General features: G+C 47.6%; 1 protein-coding gene across 6 annotated transcripts in view; it reads left to right on the forward strand.

The window, feature by feature from the left end:
• The window catches only part of ZC3H7B (zinc finger CCCH-type containing 7B), a 47294-nt gene that overhangs the window by 18665 nt on the left and 4256 nt on the right, over positions 1–24373 (forward strand). For 2 of the 6 annotated variants that reach the window (XM_063154612.1, XM_063154613.1), the window contains exons 9-22: positions 1005–1264; positions 2731–3079; positions 4008–4117; positions 4985–5147; positions 5233–5394; positions 6225–6430; positions 7891–7991; positions 8675–8856; positions 12437–12522; positions 17918–18051; positions 19627–19732; positions 20793–20901; positions 22613–22746; positions 23450–23613. In XM_063154612.1, coding sequence (XP_063010682.1) covers positions 1005–1264; positions 2731–3079; positions 4008–4117; positions 4985–5147; positions 5233–5394; positions 6225–6430; positions 7891–7991; positions 8675–8856; positions 12437–12522; positions 17918–18051; positions 19627–19732; positions 20793–20901; positions 22613–22746; positions 23450–23613 — 2266 coding nt within the window. The remainder of the gene's footprint in view (positions 1–1004; positions 1265–2730; positions 3080–4007; positions 4118–4984; positions 5148–5232; positions 5395–6224; positions 6431–7890; positions 7992–8674; positions 8857–12436; positions 12523–17917; positions 18052–19626; positions 19733–20792; positions 20902–22612; positions 22747–23449; positions 23614–24373) is intronic. The other 4 variants (XM_063154614.1, XM_063154618.1, XM_063154615.1 and 1 more) reach the window with 3 other exon arrangements.

Genomic DNA, 24373 nt, shown 5'->3' on the forward strand with positions numbered 1-24373 from the left:
TGCACAGGGGCAGAATTAAGGTAGTTTGGGTGCTTGGTTTGAGAACTGCAAATGTAACGCTGCATTTTCCAAATTTCTAACATTTGAACTTTTTTTTAACCTTTAATTTTTTTGAGAATAAAAGCTCTTCTGTGAAGAACATGCTTGCAACCTTAACTTCACTTAACAGAGGTTTATATTGCATGGGAACATCTTACTACTTCAGTAGTGTACTGGAGAGGGGAAGAAACATTAGGGAAAACCACTGCCTCTTTCCTGTCTCAGCCCTGCCTCACATGAGTTCCCAAGGGCATGTTTGCTGATCAGATATTTAGGGGGAAAATGAGTAGCAACCTCCCACTTTTGGACATCAGGAAGGACTGAAGAGCAGGGAATTTACTTGGGCAAAGACAGCTGAGTGAGTCTGATGAGGATTTTTGGGACACATTGTTAGCACAACCTGTTCTCACCACTCAATCTCTGACTCTCCTCTCAACAGGGCCTTGTGTTTTTTGTTTTCTTCCATTTAGGATGCCTGGGTTTTTAGAGGGGGTGTGCAAGTAAGCAAGCTTTCAGCTGGGATATCAAAGCTCCAGGGAGTAGAGAAGGCAGTGATCTCTGCATGCATTAGTGAGGAACATTAGAGAAAAACACCAGGTGGAAGGTTATAGAGAAATTGCATTATGTGCCCCTGGCCTTTAGTCCTGGCCATAATGAATTTGGTAACTGCTCAGCCACAGGTTTGGTGGTGTTCTTGGTTGCTGTAGGTGCCTGCCAAATCTTGACAGTCAGACTGGGCACTGGCCCTTAGAATGTATTTCAGCTCTTGGTGAGCCATTGGAGAGTGGGAACAAAAATGAAAGGGCAAGTACTCTTCAGAGTAGAGCCTCTCCTCTCAGAAAATTGGCATATTTGGTTTTTGTGATTTGATGGAGTTGTACAATATTGTTTTTGTCATGTTGTGCTCTATTTGTCTCCTGCAAGAGGCTCTCCTGGTGACTGGCTCTGTTTCTCTCTCATCACAGACTGCTCTATGGACCTGCAGTGCCCCCCAGCTCCTGTGGCCACCTCCATCCCTGTGAATGAGGGGCTGGCCCCTTTGCCTCCTGACTCAGATGCAAAGGGCTTGCCCACCTCGCTTCCTGCTGCCAGCTTGCTCCCGTCTCCAGACTGTGCACCCTTGCCAGTGCCTGAGAACACAGAGGACTTCACAGATGGGGACATCATTGGGGAAGAACTAGACTCCCTCCTGGATTCACTTGCTGAAGGGACACCATACCCTCTGGTAAGAGTGGGTGCTGCATGGGTCTGCTGCTTCTTTGTTTCTTGGAAGTCCTTGGAGCATGAGATGTGCATGCTGCCTCTCATTCTCTTTCTGTAATTCTTTTCTCCTATCTATTCCTCTGGAAAAACTCATTCATTCTTTCCTTTATTTCTGCTGCTGTGAGTATGTAGAGTCCTCCTCCAAGCATGCTTTGCTGTGTGCAGCTTCAGGGAGCTGCCTCTCAAAACATACCCAAGGTAGCCCTTCCCTGACATCTTCTTCCACCTGGTCTCCCATGTCTGTGAAGTTGGAGGAAGTCTAAGAGTAGTAAAAGGAGTATGTTGAAGCAGGAATGATGGATGTATTTTATACAGGGGGCATACTCTAATCTCCTTGTATTTTGTGCCGGTTGCACTCAGCCTAAGCTCATTGAACAGGTCTGGGAGCTGCATAAACAATCTGTATTCATATTTATGTTGGATTTTAGTTGCCAGTGTTGCTTATGTGACTCACCTTGGATCTGGAGGCAGTATAATGACTTTCATGTTGGAAAAGCCCTGGTGAGGGGTGCCACAGGTTGTGATCATTACCCTGACCTTTGCACTGGGTGTACTCAGCCGCCTTGTTTCTCAACCTGAGCTAGTTTAAGTGCCCAGCGCAGGGCACTGCCTTGCAGACTGGTGAACTCAGGTATCCCAACACCTCCTCAGAGATCCTGGTCCAGATTGTTTGCAGTACAGAAAAATTGGGAGGACTGTGGAAAGTCTGCAGGTGGATTGAGCTGCCAGGTATCCTTTTGCTCCAGCTAGTACAACACGCCCTTCACTGGGAGCCTGTTGCTCTCTGTTGTCATGGTTTGACCCCAGTCAGCAACTAAGTACCAGACAGATGCTCACTCACTTTCTTCCTGCCCCTTCTCCAGTGAGGAGGATAATTGAAAAAAACCCAAACTTGTGGCTTAAGATAAGAACAGCTTAATAATTGAAACAAAATAAAATACAATATTAACAACAACAATAATAATAGAAAAGGAGAGGGAGGAATAAAACCCAAGAGAAACAAGTGATGCACAGTAGAGCAGCTCACTACTTGCTGACCAGTGCCCAGCCTTCCTTAAGCAGCAGTCAGTGACCCTGCCCAACTTCCCTCAGTTTGTATCCTGGGCATGATGTTCTGTGGTATGGAATATCCCCTTGGCTTGTTCAGATCAGCTCTCCTGGCCATGTTCTCCCCCATCTTCTTGTGCACCTGCTCACTGGCAGAGCATGGGAAATGGAAAGTCCTTGACTTTGAGTAAGCATGACTTAGCAATAACCCTAACATCAATGTGTTATCAACATTATTCTCATGCTAAATCCAAAACACAGTGCTGTACCAGCTACTAAGAAGAAAATTAACTCTGTGCTGGCCAAAACCAGGACATCTCTTTTCAGTCTTTGCTCCTTAATACTAATTCACTATTTTTCCTCCTTTCTGCTCCCCTGAAGTCTCTGGTCCAGGGCACCATTCCCACCAGCCTACCAACAGAGATGCCCCAGTTGATTCCTGTGTTTCCGGGGGGAACTCCGCTGCTGCCTCCAGTTGTGACAGCTAGCATCCCTGTCTCTACCCCTCTGCCACCTGCCTCCTTTGGCCTGGTGATGGATCCCACCAAGCAGCTCTCCTCCTCCTCTGTCCTGGATGCCTTCGAGGCCCCACCAGGAGGAAGTGGCAGCTCCACTTTAGATTCGCTGGATTCCCTGGATCTGCTTCCATACACAGATACAAGGCTTGATGCCCTGGACTCCTTTGGGACAAGCAGGAGTTCGCTGGATACCTTGGATTCCTTTGCCATTGGTAGGTGCAGGGTGATGTGGTTTTGTGTTGCCTTAGCTGTGAATGCATGCCAGAATTATTTCCTTCAATGCTGAGGACATATGTCTTGTCGCTTTCTCTGCTCGTGTGGCAGAACAGGAATATAAATGTAGAAGAGAGCTGTGAATTGTCTTGGACAGAGTAACTGATAATGTTTAGCTCAAAAGTAATGAGAAAAAGCTAGGTATGTTATCCCAGATAACCAGTACCTGCATGGAGTGAAATCTAAAGAGGAGAAAGGAACATCAAGGTGTATAATGATGAATGATGAGATTTGAACTTGCCTTGGTGTCCAGAACACCTCCCTTGGCACAATTTGCTGGACTATAGCATTATTCCTCCACCTTCCTTCTCAATGACTCTGACATTTTGCACAAAGTGAGCAGAATGGTGGTGACTGTTTTAGATAGTACAGGACCTCATTGTGCTGGGCAGAATGGTAGAGGCCAAAGTAGGTCTTTCCCATCTCTGGATTCAGGGCAGTGAGTGTCCTCTTGAATGGAGCTCTGAACTCTCATGTCATAAGGAGAAAAGCTGTGGAGGATGGTGGGCAAAGACTAAGTTGCCTCCTGTTCAGGAGGGAAGTGGGCTTCTTCTTGGTTAATTTGTTCCCAGTATTGCAGTATATTGGCAACAAAAGTATTTTGAGAACAGCAGAGATTGGCCAGTCAGCACTTGAACACTCACATTCACCTCAGCTTTGGGTTGCCACCTTAGTCATGCCAGTTCTCAGCAGCAAAGAGTTGGATTCAGTAGGATTTCGGGGACAAGAAAGCATTTCCTGGAGTTTTTCTGAGTATAGACAGATGCTTTGGGAAGAAAGTAGAACTTTCTTTGTGAGTAGAACTGCCTCTGAGAGGGAAATGATTGTTTTTGTTTTGTGGGGCTCTTTTCCCCTTCTTTTGCCCAGAAGAAACTAACTCTCAGGAACTGCGACACCCAGCTGGCAGCCAAAAACCAGCCCCAGTGGTGAGTGAGCTACTGCCCCGTGCTGACGTCCCAGGGTGCTCTGGAACCAAGGTAGTAGTGGTGGTGGTGGTGGTGGTGGTAGTGGTCACTTGGGTAATGTAGGTAATTTGGGCCCCTCCTCTTACCCTGCCCTGGTGAGTGTTGCCTCCCATGTTGTGGCAAGGCAGGTAAAGATTCCCACTGAGTCAGCAGGAAGACATTTGTCCCATCTTTGTTTTTATCCATAACTCCATGTTGCCCAGGTAAACATGGTGTGACCAAGGCTGTAGGGTCAGCAGGGGGTCAGGGAAGCCGGGGTCCCACTGGATCTGGCAGCCACATAATGCTCAAGGATGGGGCAGAGTAAGCCAACTTCAACTTCAGGCTACTGAAGTTCTTTGTTGCTCTCTGCCCCAGTCAGGAGACTTCTCCAGATATTCTGCCTCTGTCCTATATCTCCAGTCTTTGAGAAAAAGGGGAGGATTAGTAAGCTTGGAACAAAAGTTATTCTTGAGTTCCTGTCACCTGCTGGCCCTGTTAACATCAATGTGAATATCCCTGAAGATTGATGATAAGCAGTTTGGGTTTTTTTGTAGCTTGGGATAAGGTTGATTTAAAAGTCTTTCATTGCAGAGTAGATTGTGATGGAAGGAATGGGAAGGAGTCAGGAGGGCATTTTGTTCTGTGGCTCGTGATAGAAAACTGAGGTCTCTTACCAGTAGGAAAGAGGCCTGTCTTGTTGAAGTGAACACACCACAGTGTTCATTCTCTTTGAAAAAGTTGCAGTCATCTCTTGGAAATGTCATTTCAGATGTGAACGTTATGATGAGAGAGGAAATGAGAAAGGTTTTGAGAGACTGGATTGGGGCAGGGGTTGGAGAGGTCTCTTGCCTGTGTGGTTGCAGAGCTGAACAGAGAGGTGTGTGTGTTTTCACTCAGGTCAGCCTTGGTGGAGGGAGTCACCCAGCTGTGCCCAAGGCCACCGAGCACCTGCTGTCCCAGCCAGAACCAGTAATGCCCAACACGGCTCTGCTGGTGAAGAACCCCCTGGCGTCTACTCATGTTTTCAAACAAGCCTGTCATATCTGCTACCCCAAAACAGGTGATGCATTTGCTCTGCCACCAGAGCACTGGCACAGACTAGGAATTGGCTTTCCCCAGGCTGATGGGGTTATTCTCTCTGGCAGGGCCCAAGGCAGGTGATTACACCTATCGGGAAGGCTTGGAGCACAAGTGCAAGCGGGACATCCTGCTGGGCAGGCTGAAGAGCTCTGAAGATAAGACCTGGAAGAGGATCCGTCCTCGCCCAACCAAAACCAACTTTGTAGGATCCTATTATCTGTGCAAAGGTGATCTGTGGCAGTTGGTCACTGAGAAAGGGCTGAGCCAGGGGAGACTGGGAGGGAAATTCTGTTTGATGTTGCCTGCTGGCTCTAGGGTGTCCTGTTCCATCAGTAGCCTGTGGACTGGATGGCTCAGTACAGTGAAGGGCAATGAGCTGCCATATCATGGAGAGCAGGCAGCTTCTGAAGTGGTGGAGCAGAAGAGTTCCAAAGGCTCAGTGAGTTGAGTGCTCAGAGCTGCTCTGCTGACATGGGCTTTACTGAGAACCTGCCTCCTGCACATGTGCTCACATTAGTCCCACTCAACCCAGCTGCCCATGGCCGGGCTATGGTTCTGCCTAGGGAAAAGCATTCTCTGCCTGCTCCTTTGCTCCACCCCATCCCACAGTACATGCAGGCAGTGTGACCAGACTGGTATCCCAAGGCACTGTCATTACAAAGTACCTAATGAATGGGGAGATTGCAAAAGCCATGCTAAAATGGCTCCTTACTGCTGGGCCTATGGGAGAACTTAATCTGTATTTGCTTTAAAAGGAGTTAGATAAGTCATTCTTCAGGCCAGGCACTGAATGAAAGCTGGTCTCTTGTTTTGAGACAGTTTCCCCCATAGCAGCATTACTGGAGATTGTCACCATTCAGTAGTTTGCATTAACTCCTGAATGTCTTGATATAGGTGAACTTGGGAGGAGATGTCTTTTCATTCTTCTTTTAGCTCTCTGTTTTCTTGCTTTCAGTTCCATGTGAGGCGTGGGCAGTGGGAGAAGACAAGAGAGAGTTTAGTTTCTGACTGGGCCGCCCTGCCTGTGTGGTGGTGTGTGCTGTTTGTTGCTTTGTAGATATGCTTAACAAGCAGGACTGTAAGTACGGGGATAACTGCACCTTCGCGTACCACCAGGAAGAGATCGACGTGTGGACGGAGGAGAGGAAGGGGACCCTCAACCGTGACCTCCTCTTTGACCCGCTAGGTGGGATCAAGCAGAGCAGCCTCACAATTGCCAAGCTCCTCAAGGAACATCAGGGCATCTTCACCTTCCTCTGTGAGGTACGGAACTGGTGGGAGGGGGCAGGCATCCATCATCTCTTCAGTATGTGTTTGGACCACTGATATGTTGGTAGTTGCCACCACTAAATATGGTGGGATGACTTGCACAACTGGAATAACTTGCAGTGGAAACTCTTCAGGAGGGACAGGTGAGGAAGAAGAGGCAGTGGGGGAGCCCTGTGTGTTAGGGACAGTTTTCACTATCTAGAGTTTAACGATGATGAAGATAGGCTTGAGTGGTTATGGGTAGGAGCTGGGGGAAGGCCAATAAGGTGAGAGTCTGTTACAGGCCATCCAACCAGGGTGAAGAGGCAGACAAAATATTCTGTAGGCAGATGGGATAAGTCTCATCATTGCTGGCCCTTTTTCTTGTGGGGAACTTCAACTTACCAGGTGTCTGCTGTAAGTACAGCACAGCAGACAAGAAACAGTCCAGGAGGTTCCTGGAGTGTGTGGAAGAGAACTCCTGACACAGCTGGTGAGGGTGACAACTAGGGAAGGCATCCACTGGGTCTGGTGTTTGTGAACAGAGAAGGACTGGTGAGTGATACAATGGTTGGAAGCCGTCTTGGGCACAGCAATCATGCAATGGTAGAGTTTTCAGTTATTTGAGAAATAAGGAGAGGGGTCAGCAGAGCTGCCACCTTGCCACTTCACCTTCTGAAGGGCAGACTTTAGCCTCTTTAGGAGCCTGGTTGGCAGAGTACCTTGGGAGGCAGTCCTGAAGGAAAAAGAGTCCAGGAATGTTGGACATTCTTCAAGAAGGAAATCTTAAAGGTGCAGGAGCAAGCCATCTGTAACTCTGTGTGTCCCAGCCAGTGCCCTGCTCCCAGAAGGACAGTGAGCATTGTACATAGGAGTGTGCAGGAGAAAGGAGTAGTTTCCCTCCTTAGCCCTGCAGCTGAACCAGGTGCCCACAGCCTCATGGGATCACCTGTCTCTTCCCCTATCTTGACATACTGCTTTGAATTGTAATTTAGCCCCAGTTACTTTAGAAATCAGAATTCCGTAATGCAACAAATTCCTACTTGATGTCTGTGCAGAGCTACTGAGTTGGTCAGTTGAGAATTGCTTCATACCATCTTAATGCTCTGCAGCACAGTTTCCCATGTTGGCAGTGCATGCAAAGGGACGTGTTCTTTGCTGTGAAGTGGCTGTTCTTTTTTCTCCCTTGTTCTTATTCTGTTGGCTAACAGGGAAAGAATATGCGGCTCTGACCAAAATTTTTCCAACCACAATGGAAAATACTGTGGAGAATAAGCCAAAAAATGTTGTCCGGAAGCTCTTCCAGAGATTGACTTGCTTTATTTTAAGCCCTACCACAAAGTTTTCACCACACATCTTTCTAACTTTGAACATTAGAATAGGCTGGCTCTGGTTCTTCTTTCTCCTCTAAGTGAAGTCGCTCTGGTTCACTGCTCTCTAAGATTTTCCCAGTGTGCTACTTCTTCTCTTCTCAGATTTGCTTTGACAGCAAACCCCGGATTATCAGCAAAGGGACCAAGGACACACCATCTGTCTGCTCCAACCTTTCTGCAAAACACATTTTCCATGACAACAAGTGAGTGAATGATTTTTTCTCCTGATGGGAACCATGTCTCACAAGTCCAGCCAGTTTAACTCCAGGGCTCTGGTCTCTTTCTTCTTTCTTCCCTATGGGTTCCAATCATAGGACAGCTCAAATCATGATCAATAGCACTATGGGCTTCACCCTGCCTGTTTGCTTCTGGTACTGAGGGATTTCAGGCATCAGCACAGCCCTTTGGAGTCACTCTGTTAATAAGTTTTCCATTGACTTAATTTGACTTTCAGTTTGGCCTTTACAAAAAGGTCAAAACAACGATCCTCCAGCTCAGGATCCTGCCTCTGACTGTCTAGTAATGAATGTTTAGGAAAACAAGTATAACAAACATGTCAAGTACACAGTCATACAATTCCTTCTGGTTCCTGCCAACCTCAGCTGTGGGGAGATGCTGAACCAGAGGACTTGGTATCTTTGCTGCATATTTTTAAACTTGTCTGCTCTCTGAACTTAGGCAGAGCATCACTCATGTGCTCAGGGTGAAAATAACTACCCAGGCTTGATAGGGTGGGAGGGCAGGGGTTTGCTTTTCCCAGAGGGAATCTGTCTCTCCTGGTGTCGATTTTTTTGTGTCCTTTGCCTGCCCAGTCAAATGTCTGGATATCATATGTAAGGAGGAGGAGGGAGGGTTTGATCCTCTGGTGCTTTGTATTTTTCTGCAGGTGTCTGGTCCACATTGTTCGTTCCACCTCCCTGAAATATTCCAAGATCCGTCAGTTCCAGGAGCACTTCCAGTTTGACGTGTGCCGACACGAGGTGCGTTACGGCTGCCTGCGTGAGGACAGCTGCCACTTTGCTCACAGTTTTATTGAGCTCAAGGTCTGGCTGCTGCAGCAATATTCAGGTGAGTGGGACTTGGCTGGTGTTGTGTACACCTGAGTTTCTACCAGTGTGTACCCAGGGCCAGTTGAGAGGGACAGAAGGTGGTTTGGGACTACTGAGAAGGTGTCGCTCGCTCCTGCATATTACTTACTCTGCCTCCTCAGGGACACAAAAGAGAGGACCAAGGTGTTCTGTGAGGTGATTTGGCCCTTGTCCATTTATAGAAACAGGGCTATCATAATTTGCAGACCAGAAAACCTTTCCCTTGGGACCAGCTGAATAAAATTAAAATAATTAGGAAGATAGAGCTGAATCCCAAGAGCTGTTTGGTGCTTAGATCTTGTGCAAATAGCAGCTGGACCCCTGAGTGAACATGTCTTGCAGTGAGAATGGCAGCACAGGTGATGAAGCAGTTGGTTATATAAAGAGGGCTGTGAATCTCCAGTTTCTCAAAACAAATTCACCAGCAGCAGGAAATTGCAAGATACTTTGTGTTTCCCAAAAAGCCTTTGATGACATGCCTCAGGAGAGGGTTTTATGGGGATTATACTCAGGGAAATCATATAGTGACATTGCCATATCTGGCACTTTCAGTCCTGTCACTTTGTCTCATCTGATATATTGAAGGTTTTCTCTGGCTGCTGGCCTGTTGGCTGTGTAGATATTAGTCCACCCACAGTGCTACCTACATGTTTTTTCACCATAGGGTCTCATTTAGTGCAGCACCCAACCTGGTAATGGGAGTACTTCAAAGAGGAAACATATTATGCATGTTTCTCACTATTCTTTGATGTCATAATTGATGTTCAGTGCAGTCCTTGGCCTTGGCTTCAGCTCATGAGGGAGAGTGATGAACAAGGCAAATGGCATCTTTAATCTTTCTGTTTGCCCTCATTTACTTGTGGCCTCAGAAAATTAAAAAATTACAGCTCTGGAATTTCTAAGAAAGCACATTGCCTGTGAGTCATGGGCCACTATTGCTGCCCTGCGTGCTTGTGATACAGCTCATTGTACTCTGGGCACTCTAATATTCAAGTACCTTGCTTTTATCTGCATCCCATGGTTGGTTTATTTTAGTTGTTTTGGTCAAGTTTTGTTACTTGAAAAGCTTCTTTGCTCCCTTCTTCCTTCCCTCTGTGTTCCTTCCTCTTCATCCTGCAGAACAAATAAACTGATTTTTTTTCTTCTTTCCTTCTTTATTTGAAGAAATCATTTCAAAGGGAAAGCTGAGGAGATGAAACAAGCCATGAGTTAAGCTACAGAGTTGATCACTAAGCCTTGTGCTTAATCATCCACCTTTTCCAACAATAGGAGAGACATTATCTTGTGGGGCTTTTTTCTGCAGGGCTGTATATATGAGCCTGCTTTCCTTGTTAGTTTGCCTCTCTCAAGTGTAGCCTTCATTATGGAAACTGAGATTAAAGGTAGTTGTTGCCATTCTCTGGGAATACTTTAGCTTTGGAGTAGGAAGTTTCATTTGAGCACTATTTGCTCAGCAAGAATAGGAAGAGGGCAGCTTACATTTGAAACGCTTCACAGCCATTTGAGCATTTACAGAGCTTTTGGCTTTGTTCATGGGGATAAAGGATTGTATTACTGGAGTGAAGGTTCCCAAGATCTGAAAATTGGACAGGCAGGACTGTTTTCTTGTTCACTGTGGCTTTTCACAGGCATCTCTTGCTATCTTCTTCAACCAGTGGTAATAACAGACTCTTTGTCTTCACTAATGATATTGCAAAAGATGCCGAAATATTATAAGTAATCAACACATGGGCCTTTTGGTTCCCAGCTCATTTCTTTGTGACAGTTCCTGCTTTGAAAAGCTGGCAGATTGGAAACCATCCTTTCACATTTGTGAGGGTTTTTCTTTCCCAACCACCACATTTCTAGATTGTATTGTTGAGATAGTTCAGAAATCTAGAACTGGAAGAAGGCAGTCACAAGAACTACATTTGAAATTCAGTTTTCTGACAAGACCTGTATATGCTTCTCCCTTTGGTTCTGCACCCCATGGATCACAGGTGTGCAGAATGGAGAAGGTGGGAGCTGCTTCAGACCTTTTCCAGCCAGGTCCAGTGCAGCATGTAAATTTTTTGTTGTGGTTTTCCCAGATTTAGAGTTTTTGTTCCCAAAATACTAATCATCATTGTGTCTGACCCTGGAATACTTGGACATGGAAGAGGAAGTTGCAATTTTTCTAACTCTACACCATTTCTTCTGGGATTAAGGGTTAAGAGGTAGACTATTCACCAACAGCTCTGATCTGTGAGCAATACCAGTTATGCAGTAGCTGCCATTTTAAAGACCTGAGCAAATGTTCTTGAAGAATGGTGAAGTTTTCTGAGTGCTTTTATTCCTGTTCAAACCCTGGTGCAAATAGCAGTAGTGGTGCCTGATGGGGACATGAACAGCCAAAATCAGAGACAGGAAAACTGAGGTCAGGAATGCTGTGACTTTCCCAAGCTACACACAGCCTAAGCTGAGATGAAAATTTTGTTTGGTGGCCCTTAAGTTCTGGAATGTGCTGTCTCCCAGATCAGTGATTATGTTCATGTAATACTCCTGGGGAACACCTCACTTCAGTAATAAAAGCTGTAGGCATCAGCAAAGCAACCAAATTTGCAATGTCTGTGTCCTGGGGATGCTGCATCATGGCCATCCTCAGCACCCCCCTTGCATTCAGCTCCCTGTGCAAGATATTTGCTTCAGTTTGTTTTGGCAGCTGTCTTGGGTCTTTAGAGCACTTAATAACTCGAATGCACATCTAGCTGGCTGGTGCTAACAGAGGCTGTTCCCTCACCACTTGAGCTGGTCAGGAGCTAATTCCTTAGATAAGGTCTGACCAATCCTTTTTCTTGTTGTCTGATGTTGTATTTCTGATATCTGAGACCTTGAGAATCTTTCCTTGCTGGTTATTTACTAGCAGCTGTTCCTTGGTTCATTTTGCACTGCTGCCTTGCTTGTGCTTGGCATCTATTTGTGTTGAATTTCACCTTTCTCTTTGCCTATGGGAGGCCCTCTCAACTTGAAGGTGTAACAGGCTAATTAATCCCAGCAGGTAATAGGTGAGACTTCTGGGGTCTTGCTAGATGTCTCTGGGTGTCTGTGATCCTCCAAGCTAGAAGCAAAAACATATACAGTAGGTCAATAGTAACAAAGCATTGCCTTTAGGACCTTGGTAAAATCTGCTGATACGGGGGTCGGGGACAGTCTTGGTCAAGCTCTTGACCCTTGTGAAGAATTATTGACTTGGAAGCAGTGTCTGGGTTCTTTGCAGACTGCCTGAGCAGAAAGCCAAGTCTGAACAAGTCCAGGAGACTGAACTCTTCTTTTGTTTTGCTTGTGTAGAGAGTCTGAACAAGTCCAGGAGACTGAACTCTTCATTTGTTTTGCTTGTGTAGAGAGGAGCTTGCTTAGCAAGGGGTTAGACATATTCTGTGGTGCATTCTGTCACAACTCAGTCCTGATATTACCAGGGGGACTGCTGGGAGCTGTCAGCTACTTAGGGGTTACTAAGCCCAAACTAAAAAGTCATGCAAGCCCTCCTTCTCTTCTCTTGGCCAAAGGCGTGTAGCTCAGTTCTGTCTCCTTTTTGTTCCCAGGAATGACCCACGAAGATATTGTGCAGGAGTCCAAGAAGTACTGGCAGCAGATGGAGGCACATGCCAGCAAACCAGCCAACAGCGTGGTAAGTAAGGTCCATCGAGGGCTTGGAGGCAGATTTTGTTCCCAACAGTTCCAGCCCTTTCTCTCTTTTCCTCCCACGATTGTGCCTGACAGGTCCCAGGCAGACCAGGCTGGCCAGGTGAGGAGAGCTGAGGTGGAGGAGATCTGAGAGCTTTCCTGGTTGCAGTGCTGGTGTTGAGCTTTGTGCCTTGTTTTGCAGTGTTGTGATCTGCTCTGTTCCCTGCTAGGGTGAAGCCTCCAGGTCACCGAGGGCAACACACCCAAGAATGTTGTTTCCTGCGACACTTGCTGGTGAAACTGGGAGATTTTGGGGCAGTGGTCACATAGTGGGGACCAAATGTGTCCTGCTGCCCTTTAGTGGCCAAGGGGCAATAGAGCAGTTTGAAGGACTTCTAAGGAATGACTCATGATGTCTGATCTGAATGCAGGAGTGGGTGGAACTGGCAGCCCAGGTGCTGTTGAGGGTGACAGAGAACTTAGTGGTGCTTTACCAGGAGGAGGCTGAGAGCTTTGCCTTTTTTTTTGCCACCAGTCTCTCAGTGTGGAGGGCTGAACCCTCCAGCACTGCCAAGAGCATACCAGGGTAGTGTGAGAGGGTTAGAAGCAAAGGGCTTTTTCTTTCTTTGCTTTTCTCTGTCTTGTTGGCTATGGGCAGTTCTGTCTTATTATTTTTTTTTATCCCAGAAGGGATTTCTGTACTGTAGGAGCAGAGCCCACCCAGTGAGGACAGTTCCCAGCCCAGTCCTCTGAGGCTGAACTAAAGCACTTTTTGCCATTAGAACAGGACAATGGTGGGGAAAGTGCTGTAAATCCTTTTTGTTCCCATTTGACAGCTTTCTTTAACCTTGGCAAACCTGAGCTTGCCATCCCTTGGCCTGTGCCTTACTGTCTGAGCAAGAGTGTTTCACCTTTGTGTGGGATCTGTCACCCAAGAGTTCCTCTGCAGAGACCAGGGCCAAGTACAGCCTGTGAGCACCCTGTGGAGGAGGTCTTTTGTAGGAGAGGAATCTGAGTCACTCATGTGATGTTTAGCTGCTGTTTTTTTGTCTTGGTTGTGTGCCATCAGAAGTGTTCTTCAGGCTGCTGGGGAAGCATCTGTGGGAGGGTCTGATGGGCATAGCTTAGCCTAACAGAAAAGATGCAGGTGACTGCACTGACACTTGTAGTGGGCTCTGTGTCCACCTGTGCGCTGGTTATGCTGTATGAGATGGATTCATCTTCAAGCGGATGCTCAGCAATAAACCTGTGCAGCTGTTGTGGTCTGAAACAGTTGGAGGAGAGGAATGGGAAGCAGCAGTCCAGAATAAGCAAGAATAACCAAGGTCTGTAGTTCCCAGGACTGTCTGACTTGCTTAAGGAATATGTTCTAACCCCTCAGGAAGCTGAGCAGGACAAGTTTCTACATCCTGTATTATATGAGAAGTGGATGATCTGAATGCTCCCTGCAACCAGAGCTGGCTGTGATCTCTTTCTGCCTGGTGTGGGGACAGAAGCAGTGGCATGCATCTCCACATGGGAGGAAACTAGATGTGAATTTGCAGCAGATTGTGACAGCAGTTGAATTTATATCAGCAATCCCTGCTCCATATGTGCCTTGCAAGCGCACAGTCCAGAGATTGGTTCTGTCCTGTCTGCTGTGAATTTCCCTGCATTTTCAAGAAATCTCTGTCTTGCCATTCTTTGTGCGTAATGAGGGGATTAAAGAAAATATAAATGGACAACTGTTTTCCTGTAAGCCTTGCAGCTTCAAATTCACCTTTGTCTGGAGGTGCTGCTGCTGGAAGAATAAGCTGTACAGCAGGCATGGTCAGAGCATGTCCTCTGAAGCCTGTGGGATTTGGATGCTAAGTGAGGGCTCCATTTCTGGCTGCTGGGCCTTGCAAGGGGCAGAGGATCAGGAAAGGAAATGCCAGAGCCTGCTAAATCAGGGGATGGGTAGAGAGCTACAGTTTCTGGGCCCTGTGGACAGTGCTAGGGCTAATGACCAATGGCAAAGTCTGGCTGTGCCTCACAATGCCTGTCACAGAGCTGACTGCACCCACAGCCCTTCCAGGGTACAGAGGCAAAGCAGTTGCCATGTTGGTACAGTGAGAAAGTGCCTCCCAGCAGCACCACCAGCCGTCCCTAAGGATTGGCAGCGCTGGCACTGGCACTGTGCAGGGAGACAGTCAAGTCAGTCAGATGCATGTGTTTGCAGTAGCACACCGTGGCTTTGGCAGCAGCACGTCCTCAGCCAGAGGGCTGTGCTCTGGGATGAGACTCGGGCTTGCTGCCGAAGGCCCTGCGGGCAGGACTCGCTATCTGCTGAGAGGTGTTTACTTTTGCCATTGTTTTCTCCTGTCCAAGCAGGCTAACGTGACTCAGAGTTTTCTCAGCAGCCTTCCAGCTTTCAAAGTTGGCTGCCTGGCAAAGACAACTTCCCAGGAGTGCTGTAAAAACAGACCCCTCCTTCCCACCATCCCGTGTGATCCACTCTCACTCCAGTGCCCTCTGGTCAGCGGAAACGAAGTCACTCTGGGGAATTTTGCTGCAGTTTTGTCACAGCTGCCAGCTGGACTCACCACCCAGGGCTGTCCACTATGGAGAAAAGAGGCAGGCAGCATGCAGGGGCCCAGTAGCTGTGACAGTGAAGGTCAGGAGGCTTTGCAAGAAATGAAAAATGAAGATACGCTGCTTGCCAAGCACCTGCCGGGAATCTTGCACTTGGCCCCACAAATTTGGCCTCACAGCAGCTGCTGTAGGAGGAAAGCCACAGACTGAAGAGCCACAGATTGAAAAGCCAGTCTGCAGGAAGGGCTGTTGTAGGGAGCTGGGTGTCCTCTCGTCGCATCCTAGCAAACTGAGGGGTTGTAGACCTCATTTTTTCTGGTTTTCAAGAGCTGCTTTGTTTTTATTCCCCTAGCCTGCACCAGAATCCCCATGAAAGCTCACCTCAGAATTATCAATTTAAGCATGGAGAGGAAAAAACCTCTCCATTAAGGAGTACTTGCACCTAAGTACTACGCACTCAGTTAGGTGGCTGAGTAACCTGGGCTCCTCATACAGTCCCCTGAGGTGTGTGGCTCCTCCAGAGAACATTTCAGTATCACGTAGAGGAGTTCCTGAGGATGGGAGACATGAATGGCTGTGCAGGGTCTGTTGTTTTCTGCAGAGCCTGAAGTAGAGAGCTGCCGTGCCAGAGACTTGTATTTATTTGGTTGCTATGGAGCGCAGCTAGCACTATATTGTCTGGCTTCATAGCAAGGGGCGGTGCCATAGCCCACGGCACTTGTGCCTGGCTTCGTCTGCTGGAGCCTCATGTGATATAATTTCCACACTGTTGGTTATCAGCAGCCTGCCAGGTATGTGTCTTGCCTTTACAAATACAGTCATGTAGCATTAACAGGAGCCGCTTTGAATTTCTGCTTGGTTCCTAATCCCCTGGGAGCACACATGCCCGCTGGATTGACCAGCAGTTTGCATGACTCAGATGAAGAAATGCACAGGGCTTCTTTTGGTTAAAAATTTGTGGAAAAAGCAGCCCAGATTACCAGAACTACCTGAGAGATATTTTCTTTCTCTCTGATCTCTTGTCTCTTCTGCAGACACTCAGTGTTTAGTTTTGCTGGGTCAGTAGGTTTGAGCAGAGCTTCCTGGCTGTGCTGAGAGAAATGTCACCAGAGGATAGCATGGGGTTGATAAAATGGAATATGCCAGCAGTGCCATTTTGTTACCATAGGCCTGTTGGTTTGATGGGTCAGTAGTGAGCGGTCGTGGAATTTCCTTTGGAGACAAAGTGGAGATTAAAGCTACTGTTGAAAGGCCACATATCTGAGAGGGAGGCGCCTTATTACCTTTCATGCTAGTCCAAATCTCAACTCTGCTCATCTCACACTTTGAAGTGTTCTTGGTGGTCACCAGCACAGGTGACAGCTGACAGCAAGTGGTGAACGAGTCATGTGCTGGGAGCCACCAGAAAGGTCATTCTCCCAGATGAGAGATTGCCCTCTCTCAAAATAGATTTTCTCTTTCGAAAGAGATGCTGGTTCTCTCAGAGGGTCCTTTTGCTGGGACATCAGAGAACCGATGGCCTCATGTATGCAGCACAGGTGAGGTCAGCTCCCCAGTCAGCTTTTCACAGTGACAGAGGACTCTTTATATGCCAGCTCTGGTTCTCCAAAAGACTGTGTCTGGAGGATGCAGAGTGGTAGTTGATAGCTGATGTGGTGTCTCCTGGGAAATGCTTCGATTCTGTGCTGCCTATGTTTGCTGTTTTCCCTTCACCAAGGGGTGCAGCCAGGCTGCAAGCTGCTGCTAATCAATTGCTGGCAGAAACTTGCTCTTCAGGGGCACAGCTGGCATGTGTGGTTATTGTGAGATGCTTAGCGTTAAAGTCAAGGCATGGCATGTGGCACAGGCTGCTGATGTGGCTGACAGTCAGAGAATTGTTTTGCTGGTGCATGACCTTTGTGCTTCATGGCCAGCTCAATGACCAGGGTGTTACCTTGTACTCTCACATACTCCTGTGCCCAGGGCTACTGGCATCCAGTCGGGTTTATTTTTTGGTTTGGAAATGAACTGGAGACACCAGCCTCGTGTTCTTCCAGTGGTGATACAAAATGCAAACAGTTTTCCAGAGATTTGCTCAGAAAACATGAGGCAGCAATGATATGAGATTGGCTCCTTTTCTTTTCCTTCTCCACAATCTGTTAGTCATAATCCCAAACTAGCCTTTTCAGGCGGGGTGGGGGCAATAAGTTCAATGGCTGACAAGATATGAAATATGGGCATTGTACCTCTGTCCAGAGACTGTGCTTCAACTGCTTGTGAAATGCAGTGCAGAGAAACTGTGAGAGACAGAAACCTGCCCAGAAAAGGCTTGGAAGGTTATCAACAAGAGGACCCAGCTCTGGCTTCATTGTGTCAAATGTTAGGTGTGACACAAAGTTCTTGGTGCAAAAGCAGGAGTTTTGTGTCCTGCGCTGTGATGTGGTCCAGCTTCCTCGCAAGGGGCCTCTCTTAGCTGTGTGACCAAGGGCTCTCCGCAGGCAGTGGGACATGGATTGCCCTCTCTGCAGGGAAGTGGGGATTAAGCGCTGGGGCAAGTCTCACAGAGCTTGTCTGTACACAGAGGTACACAGCCAGGGTTTCACAGCCAGGCCTGGTCAGTGCTGGAAGCTGCCAGGCTGTCTGTGCTTTTGGCCAGATGTCAAAGCCCAGGAAATCATGCTGAAGCAAGCAGTGGTTTTGCTCCTGTCTGGTATCTCATTGGGCCACTGGCTAACACCGGCAAAAGAGCTGATTTAATCTGGCTTGTTGCTGGCACACAGGCGTGCAGGGAGCTGCCAGCATCTCTGTGGCAGGTTTGGGGGTGCATTTTGCCTCTGTTCTACTGAGGCTGTGGTTCTTTTCCCCAGGCTTCTCCCCGGAATCCCATGTCAAGCACCTTTGACCTCCAGATGAAATTTGTGTGTGGCCAGTGCTGGTCGAACGGGCAGCTGGTGGAGCCAGATAAAGACCTCAAGTACTGTAGTGCCAAAGCCCCCCACTGGTGAGCAATTCAACCTTCTCTTTCCTCTACCCCTCTTCAAGGGCAGGAATTTTTCATCCTACCTTCTCCACGGCTTCATTTGGCATCTTTGGAAGAGGCTGTAAGGTTTCCTAGCAGCCTCTCACTGCTCAGGGTGTTTGTCACTATAGCAGGCATTGCAGATAGCTGTTTTCCAGCTTCCTTCTCTCTTTACTGTGTGTATTTGTTGCCAACATTGTGCAGACTGTTACTCCTGGCACAGGCAGTCCAGATCCCACAATTCCCTTTTCTCCCAGTTCCTATAATTTCTTTTTACCAAGGCCACTAACAGAGTTCTCCTCTACATGTATTTATGCACTTAGCTGTTTGCAGATGTCCGTCAGGTCACAATTAGAAATTATTCAAGATACCCTGCTTCCTTTTAAATTAGTTTCCCTTGGCTCTTTCATTGCTTTGGTTGCTCCTCTATGATGGATCTTATGTCTGTTTGCACCTCTTGACTCCTTGGGGCCCATGAGAATGTTTGGTGTGATAGAAGCATTGAATCCTAGAACAGTTTGGATTGGGAGAGACCTTTAAAGGTCATCTAATCCAGCCATCCAGCAATGAGCAGGCACATCTTCAGCTAGATCAGGTTGCTCAGCCTGACCTTGAATGTTTCCAGGAATGAGGCATCCACCGCCTCTCTGGGTTGTGCCAGTGTTTCAACACCCTCATCATAAAAAATTCCTTCCTTACGTCTTGTCTGAATCTACCCTCTTTCAGTTTCAAGACACTACCCCTTGTCCCAACACTACAGGCCCCACTAAAAAAAATTGTCCCCATCTGTCTTATAAGCCCCCTAGAAGGGAAATATTGGCTAGTAAGTCACTGTTTTGTCATGGAAACTGTGGCCTGTGTCACCTAGGCAGCCTGCAGGGATAGGATGGAAGGGTTGATAGAACTTGTCTTCCCATAACACAAACCACAAAGGCACAGTCCAGCTTAATATTGTAAATGTAAAACTTTTGTTGAAGAAGAGACAGAAGCAGCAGTTTCTGGAGGAAGTAAGTGGGTGAGGATTGCTTCCTTGGATGTGAAAAATAACACCTCTTTGTGCAGCTGCTGAATAGAGCTGGAGTTTTTGCTTAGGGTATCTCCTGGTGATCCCTTGCTGGAGCTGAAGGAGAAGAAATACTTCCTGGCACTGTTCATAAGGTAGTGCTTGTAATGACTTGCATTTCTATTGCACCTTTCAAGCAGAAAATATTCCCAAGTGTTCTTCATAGATCTGATTGCACAAGAATAGGCTGTGTCAAAGGAATGCAACTGTTTAATAATCCATGGTGATGCCATGAGAGATTTGGGGAGACTTTTGTGGCTTTATGAAAGGAGGTACCCCAGGAAATAGGTAATATTTACAGGGAGAAGTCCTCCTAAAGCAGCCTTCTTGTGGCTTCTCCATCACAGATGTGCATGTCTAGGAACAGCCAGATAGTGCAGGGACAAGCTGGACAGGAGGATCTGCTCATCTCTCAGTATTTAGGGGTCTCTGAGGTAAAGAACATTTGTTCTGCTCTTTCTTGTGTCTCTCTTGATTTATTCTCTCTTCTTCAGCTGGACGAAGGAACGCCGTGTCCTGCTGGTGATGTCCAAAGCTAAGAAGAAGTGGGTGTCAGTCCGACCACTGCCTTCCATCCGTAACTTCCCACAGCAATATGATGTAAGCCCCACGCCCGCCGTGGCCAGGTGCCCCATCCCTTTCCCTTTCCCTTCCACCACGGTGCAGTGTTTTGAGGGCTGCTGCCTTGAAGATTTGTCAGGGAAGCAAGCACATGATGGCTGAGATGGGAGGTGAGGACAGACTGATGGGAGAAGAATACATCCAGCAGAAAGATGGAGCAGAAGAAGGAGCAGTGCCCATTTAAACCACTCTATGCACAAATGCAAGTTTCCAGTGTTGCTGTTAATGCATAACAAAAGCTGTTAATGCATCTCTGGCTGGCACAGGGTTTGGGAATGAAATTTAAGACTCCCCTTAGGTCAGGGTTTCTCAATGTGGGTGAGAGGCAAGATGTTTAGGAGAAGCCTATCCCTGCCTTTGCTGTGACTGTGCTATAGATTGTGAAACTTGCTCACAATGGGTTTTGAAAGCAAAACTAAGAAGTCAGCTAAAAAGCCACGTGCTGAGGAAACTTACAGATATCCAGCCTCCAACCCCAGCCCCAAATGTCGTGATAGTTTCTCTCTCCCTCTCCTTTCTTTTTTCTCTGGAAGGAGAAAGCTCCTTCCCCCTACCCTAAGACCTAAGGTAGGTCTTCCTTTTGTGACAGGGGGAGAAAAGATGATGAGTAAATATTATGTTTAGAAAGTTTCACATTTTCTCTAGCAATGATGCTGTTGGTAGCTGTGTGTGCACCAGTGTGGTCTAAGCAATCTGTAAGGCCACTCTTCACTCACTCAGAGAAGGTGGGGAATGAGTCACCTTTGGGGACCAGCAGCTTCATCAGTAGGAAACACTATTGGGTCAATCCAGGATGCTCCTGCTGTTGGCCTGTATCTGCACCCAGTCACCTATGGAAATGGCAGCAGCTGCTGAACTGCCTGTGTGTTTATGTCATCAGGAGACTTTGGAAAAGAATCATGAGTTAATGATATATAAAGTGTCCTGTTTGCAACCTCTCCTGTGCAATTTAATGCCCCAGCTGGTTATCAAACCCACTTTCCCCTCTAGCAAGGACTGACAGTGCAGATGCTAAATTTTTCTCTCTGTCTTTTAACAGTTGTGTATCCATGCACAGAATGGCAGGAGATGCCAGTATGTGGGCAACTGCTCCTTTGCCCACAGCCCTGAGGAGAGAGACTTGTGGACCTTCATGAAAGAAAATAAAAGTAAGTGCGGGGGGGGGAAATCAGAAATTTAAAATGGGGGGGGGGATGTGGACAAAGAGTTTGGGGAGAGGGAAGAGAACATCTGGGCATCTGGAGGGTCTGTTAAGACATATTCTTGACAACAGAGATGGAGCTGCTGCCATGAGTTTATGTGGGATTGTGTGTCAGGTCTGTCTACAGCTGCTCTTTTCATAAATGGGCATGTTGTATCTCTTGAGTCCCTTGCTGTGGGACTAGTGCACAATAGTTTTATGTCTTACATTGCTTCACTGCTGCCCTCTCTTTCTGCATCACTTTTGAATCCACCCTGTACTGTCCTTCAGTTGCCTGCAATGTCCCAGGCCTGGCTCTGTATGGAGCTCTGCCAAAGCACCAGTCCTGGCCTGTAGCTGCTGCTGTATCTTTCTTGTCTATCTGCCTTGGCTGTCTTACTTATTTCTGCTCATATTCCTTGGTCTTGGGCTGTGGCACTCCCTGCTCGTGGCATTGTATTCAAAGAGGTGGAGTTGAGATCCTGAATGAGAACATCGCTGGGTGGTGCCTTTGTGGAGAAACTAGTCTATATTTAATTCTGCAGGTTTACCTTTTGGGCAATAGTTGGGGGGGTTGCCCATATCCTGGACAGCCAGCTCTGTGGCAGAAATCCTTGTTTATTCAGATCAACAGGAGGCTGGGGAAAAAAGGCCAGTTGTCCGGGTGCTCATCTACCTCTGTTGGAGCTGCTGAAAAGCCTGAAGGATTTCAGGCCTGCCCTGAGTTTTTTTTTTGGTTCTGTGGAGGGTCCTTCTCTCTGCTGAGCCAAACTGTTACTTGTTGCAGTTCAAAGCATTTCATTGCTGGGGCCTTTAAAGCACATCAGTCTGTGTGTGTTTTGCTCAAGCACAAAGGTGAATCTTCAAACAACAGCGTTGTCTCAGTTTGGGGGAATTTGCATTCATTATCCCCAGTTACCTCAAGTTCCTCAATCACTCATTTAGCAAGGAGTAAATCACTAATGCATCACACTTAGAGCATCATATTGATATCTGCAAACATAAATGTTTCCATAGCCTCTCTCAGGAGCTGATCTTGCAAAGACAGATGTCTAGTTAAAGCTTCCACCTCAAATTTCCCTTCCCAGAAGTATGTTGAATGGCTTTTAAATCAAAAGCCATGAGAGACATTGACTGCAGTTCTCTGGGCAGGTTTTGAACTTAGAGCAAGCTATCATTAGGTCTTCCTCCCCTCTGCAGTGCTTCCTGTGGCCAACTTGCTTAGGAGCTCTCCTCCCTCTCTAGTGCTGAGGATGAAGCTTGGGCTTAGAGGGAAGAGATGGATCTGAAACCAGCCATGCCTTAGCTTCCTGACTGGATGAGATGACTCCTGAGGTTAAGTAGAATCAGGCCTCTTGGAGAATCATCTTGTAGGGTGAATTCCAATGAGATCTTACAGCACTTTGCCATCTTTCTGAAAAGTTTGTGTGGCTGTTGTCACAGTTGCCCCTGGACTGATAGAAGACCCCCCCCTCCCCCCGTGCCAGGTGGTGTGCTGTGAATTTGGCTCCTCTCCCCAGGGGTCCTGTCTGAGGAGGTGACATGGGGCACAGCCCTTCAGTCTGGTGCTGCTGCACAGGCAAGGGGAGGGAAGGGCTGCCCCAGCATTTGTCCTTTTCTCATAGCTTGTGCACCAAGTGGGAGGTTGTTTAGTGGCTTCATGTGTCACCTTTGTGCAGTACTAGATATGCAGCAGACCTATGACATGTGGCTAAAGAAACACAATCCTGGGAAGCCTGGAGAAGGAACACCACTCACCTCGCGAGAAGGGGAGAAACAGATCCAGATGCCCACTGACTATGCGGACATCATGGTAATAAGCTGACCTCTTGTCCTTCATTCCTCCTCCTCCTCAGTGCTGCCAGCCTGCCTCTCTCCTGTGCTCCAGGTGTGGCTGGCGGGACTGCATTTCTCTAGTGGAACAGAGCCTGTATTAACACAGGTTAAATGGACAGCAGGGGCAGCACAGCTGAAGTGGGAAGAGATCGACCTGGGGTCAACAAGGCTCTACAATGGCTTTTCTGTTAATCCCCAAGTCATTAGGGGTTTACCTTAGGTTCCCTTTTGTATGAGCTCAGCCTCTCTCCAGGGTTCCTGCCTGCTCCTGGGCAAGCTGGCAAAACCATTGCAGGCCTGTCAGAAGAGGGAGAAACTTAGAGAATAGCTGTCACAGAAGCCTTGAAAAACTAGAGGCAGATGTGTTTCCTTATGCCATGGGTGGTACTGATGTAAGGGTGTGTGCTGCTGAAGAGTCCTGCATGAACTGAGCTGCCCTGTCCCCTAAGCCTGTTTGAGCCATAGATAAACTCTGACAGAGTATCTCCTCTGTTCCCCTTTAGTGTCAGCACGGTTCCTCAAAGACAATATGGCAGAGAAGTGTGGATAGTCATAGACTGAGTGGAGCCTTCCAAAATGCTCTGGAAGAAGAGAGGGAGAGGCAGTGCCAGCATAGGGAATGCCAATGGACATGAATGTTATTGCACTGACTGGCCTTTTTCCCTGTGTGCACTGTTTAGATGGGCTACCACTGCTGGCTCTGTGGGAAAAACAGCAATAGCAAGAAGCAATGGCAGCAGCACATCCAGTCGGAGAAGCACAAGGAGAAGGTCTTCACCTCAGACAGTGACTCCAGCTGCTGGAGCTACCGCTTCCCCATGGGCGAATTCCGGCTCTGCGAGAGGTACCATTGTCTCACCTCCCTCCTGTGCTGCTGCTGCAGGGACAGGGTAACAGGCCCAGGGCCTCAGCCATCCCTCCTCATCCTCTCACAGAGTTCTTGGTGATTTCTGCATGGAGGAGGAGTGGGATGAGATGACAGGTTTGGGTGACAGTGAGGCTGCTGTTTGATCACAGAGGTACTCAGCCACAATACTGAGGGATAAAAACACATTCCTGAGCATGTGTCTTTAGAAAAGGAGAGCTTCCTGTCTGCACCTGTGCTTTTCATAGCCAGGATGCTCTCTGCTCTCAGGCTGCTGAACAGTCTCCTTGGCCCAGTGCTTGGGGGAATCCTAGGTGCCTTATTAAATGGTTTGAATGTATCACGCCCTCTGAATCAGCACCTTAAGGTGCCTTCAGAAAGCTTGTGATGGTTAAAAATGCCACTTTGGTTAGCAAGAAGGTTCTTGTCTTTCATGTTGGTTACCTGGCATTTCCTCTCTTGTGCATTATTTTTTTCTCATCCCTGCTGGTCCAGTTCCAGCTCACATTTTTTTGTGCTCTTGACTAAATCCCCTTGTAGCCACTGCTGGTTTTGCTGCTGTTTTTTTCCCAGCCTTGATGTCTTTCCCACCTGCACATGGGTTTGTAGGACAATCAGCTCACCCTTAAAAAGGAGAGTTCACAGCATGTTTCAGTGGGTCCTGCTCAAGTATCCCAGACAGAGAGCTCCAACCGCTGTACTGGGGGTGCCCTCCTGACTGCGCTCCTTGTGCTGGCAG

The sequence above is a fragment of the Melospiza melodia genome, chromosome 4, assembly GCF_035770615.1.
Source record: "Melospiza melodia melodia isolate bMelMel2 chromosome 4, bMelMel2.pri, whole genome shotgun sequence".
NCBI classification, from domain to species: Eukaryota; Metazoa; Chordata; class Aves; order Passeriformes; family Passerellidae; genus Melospiza; species Melospiza melodia.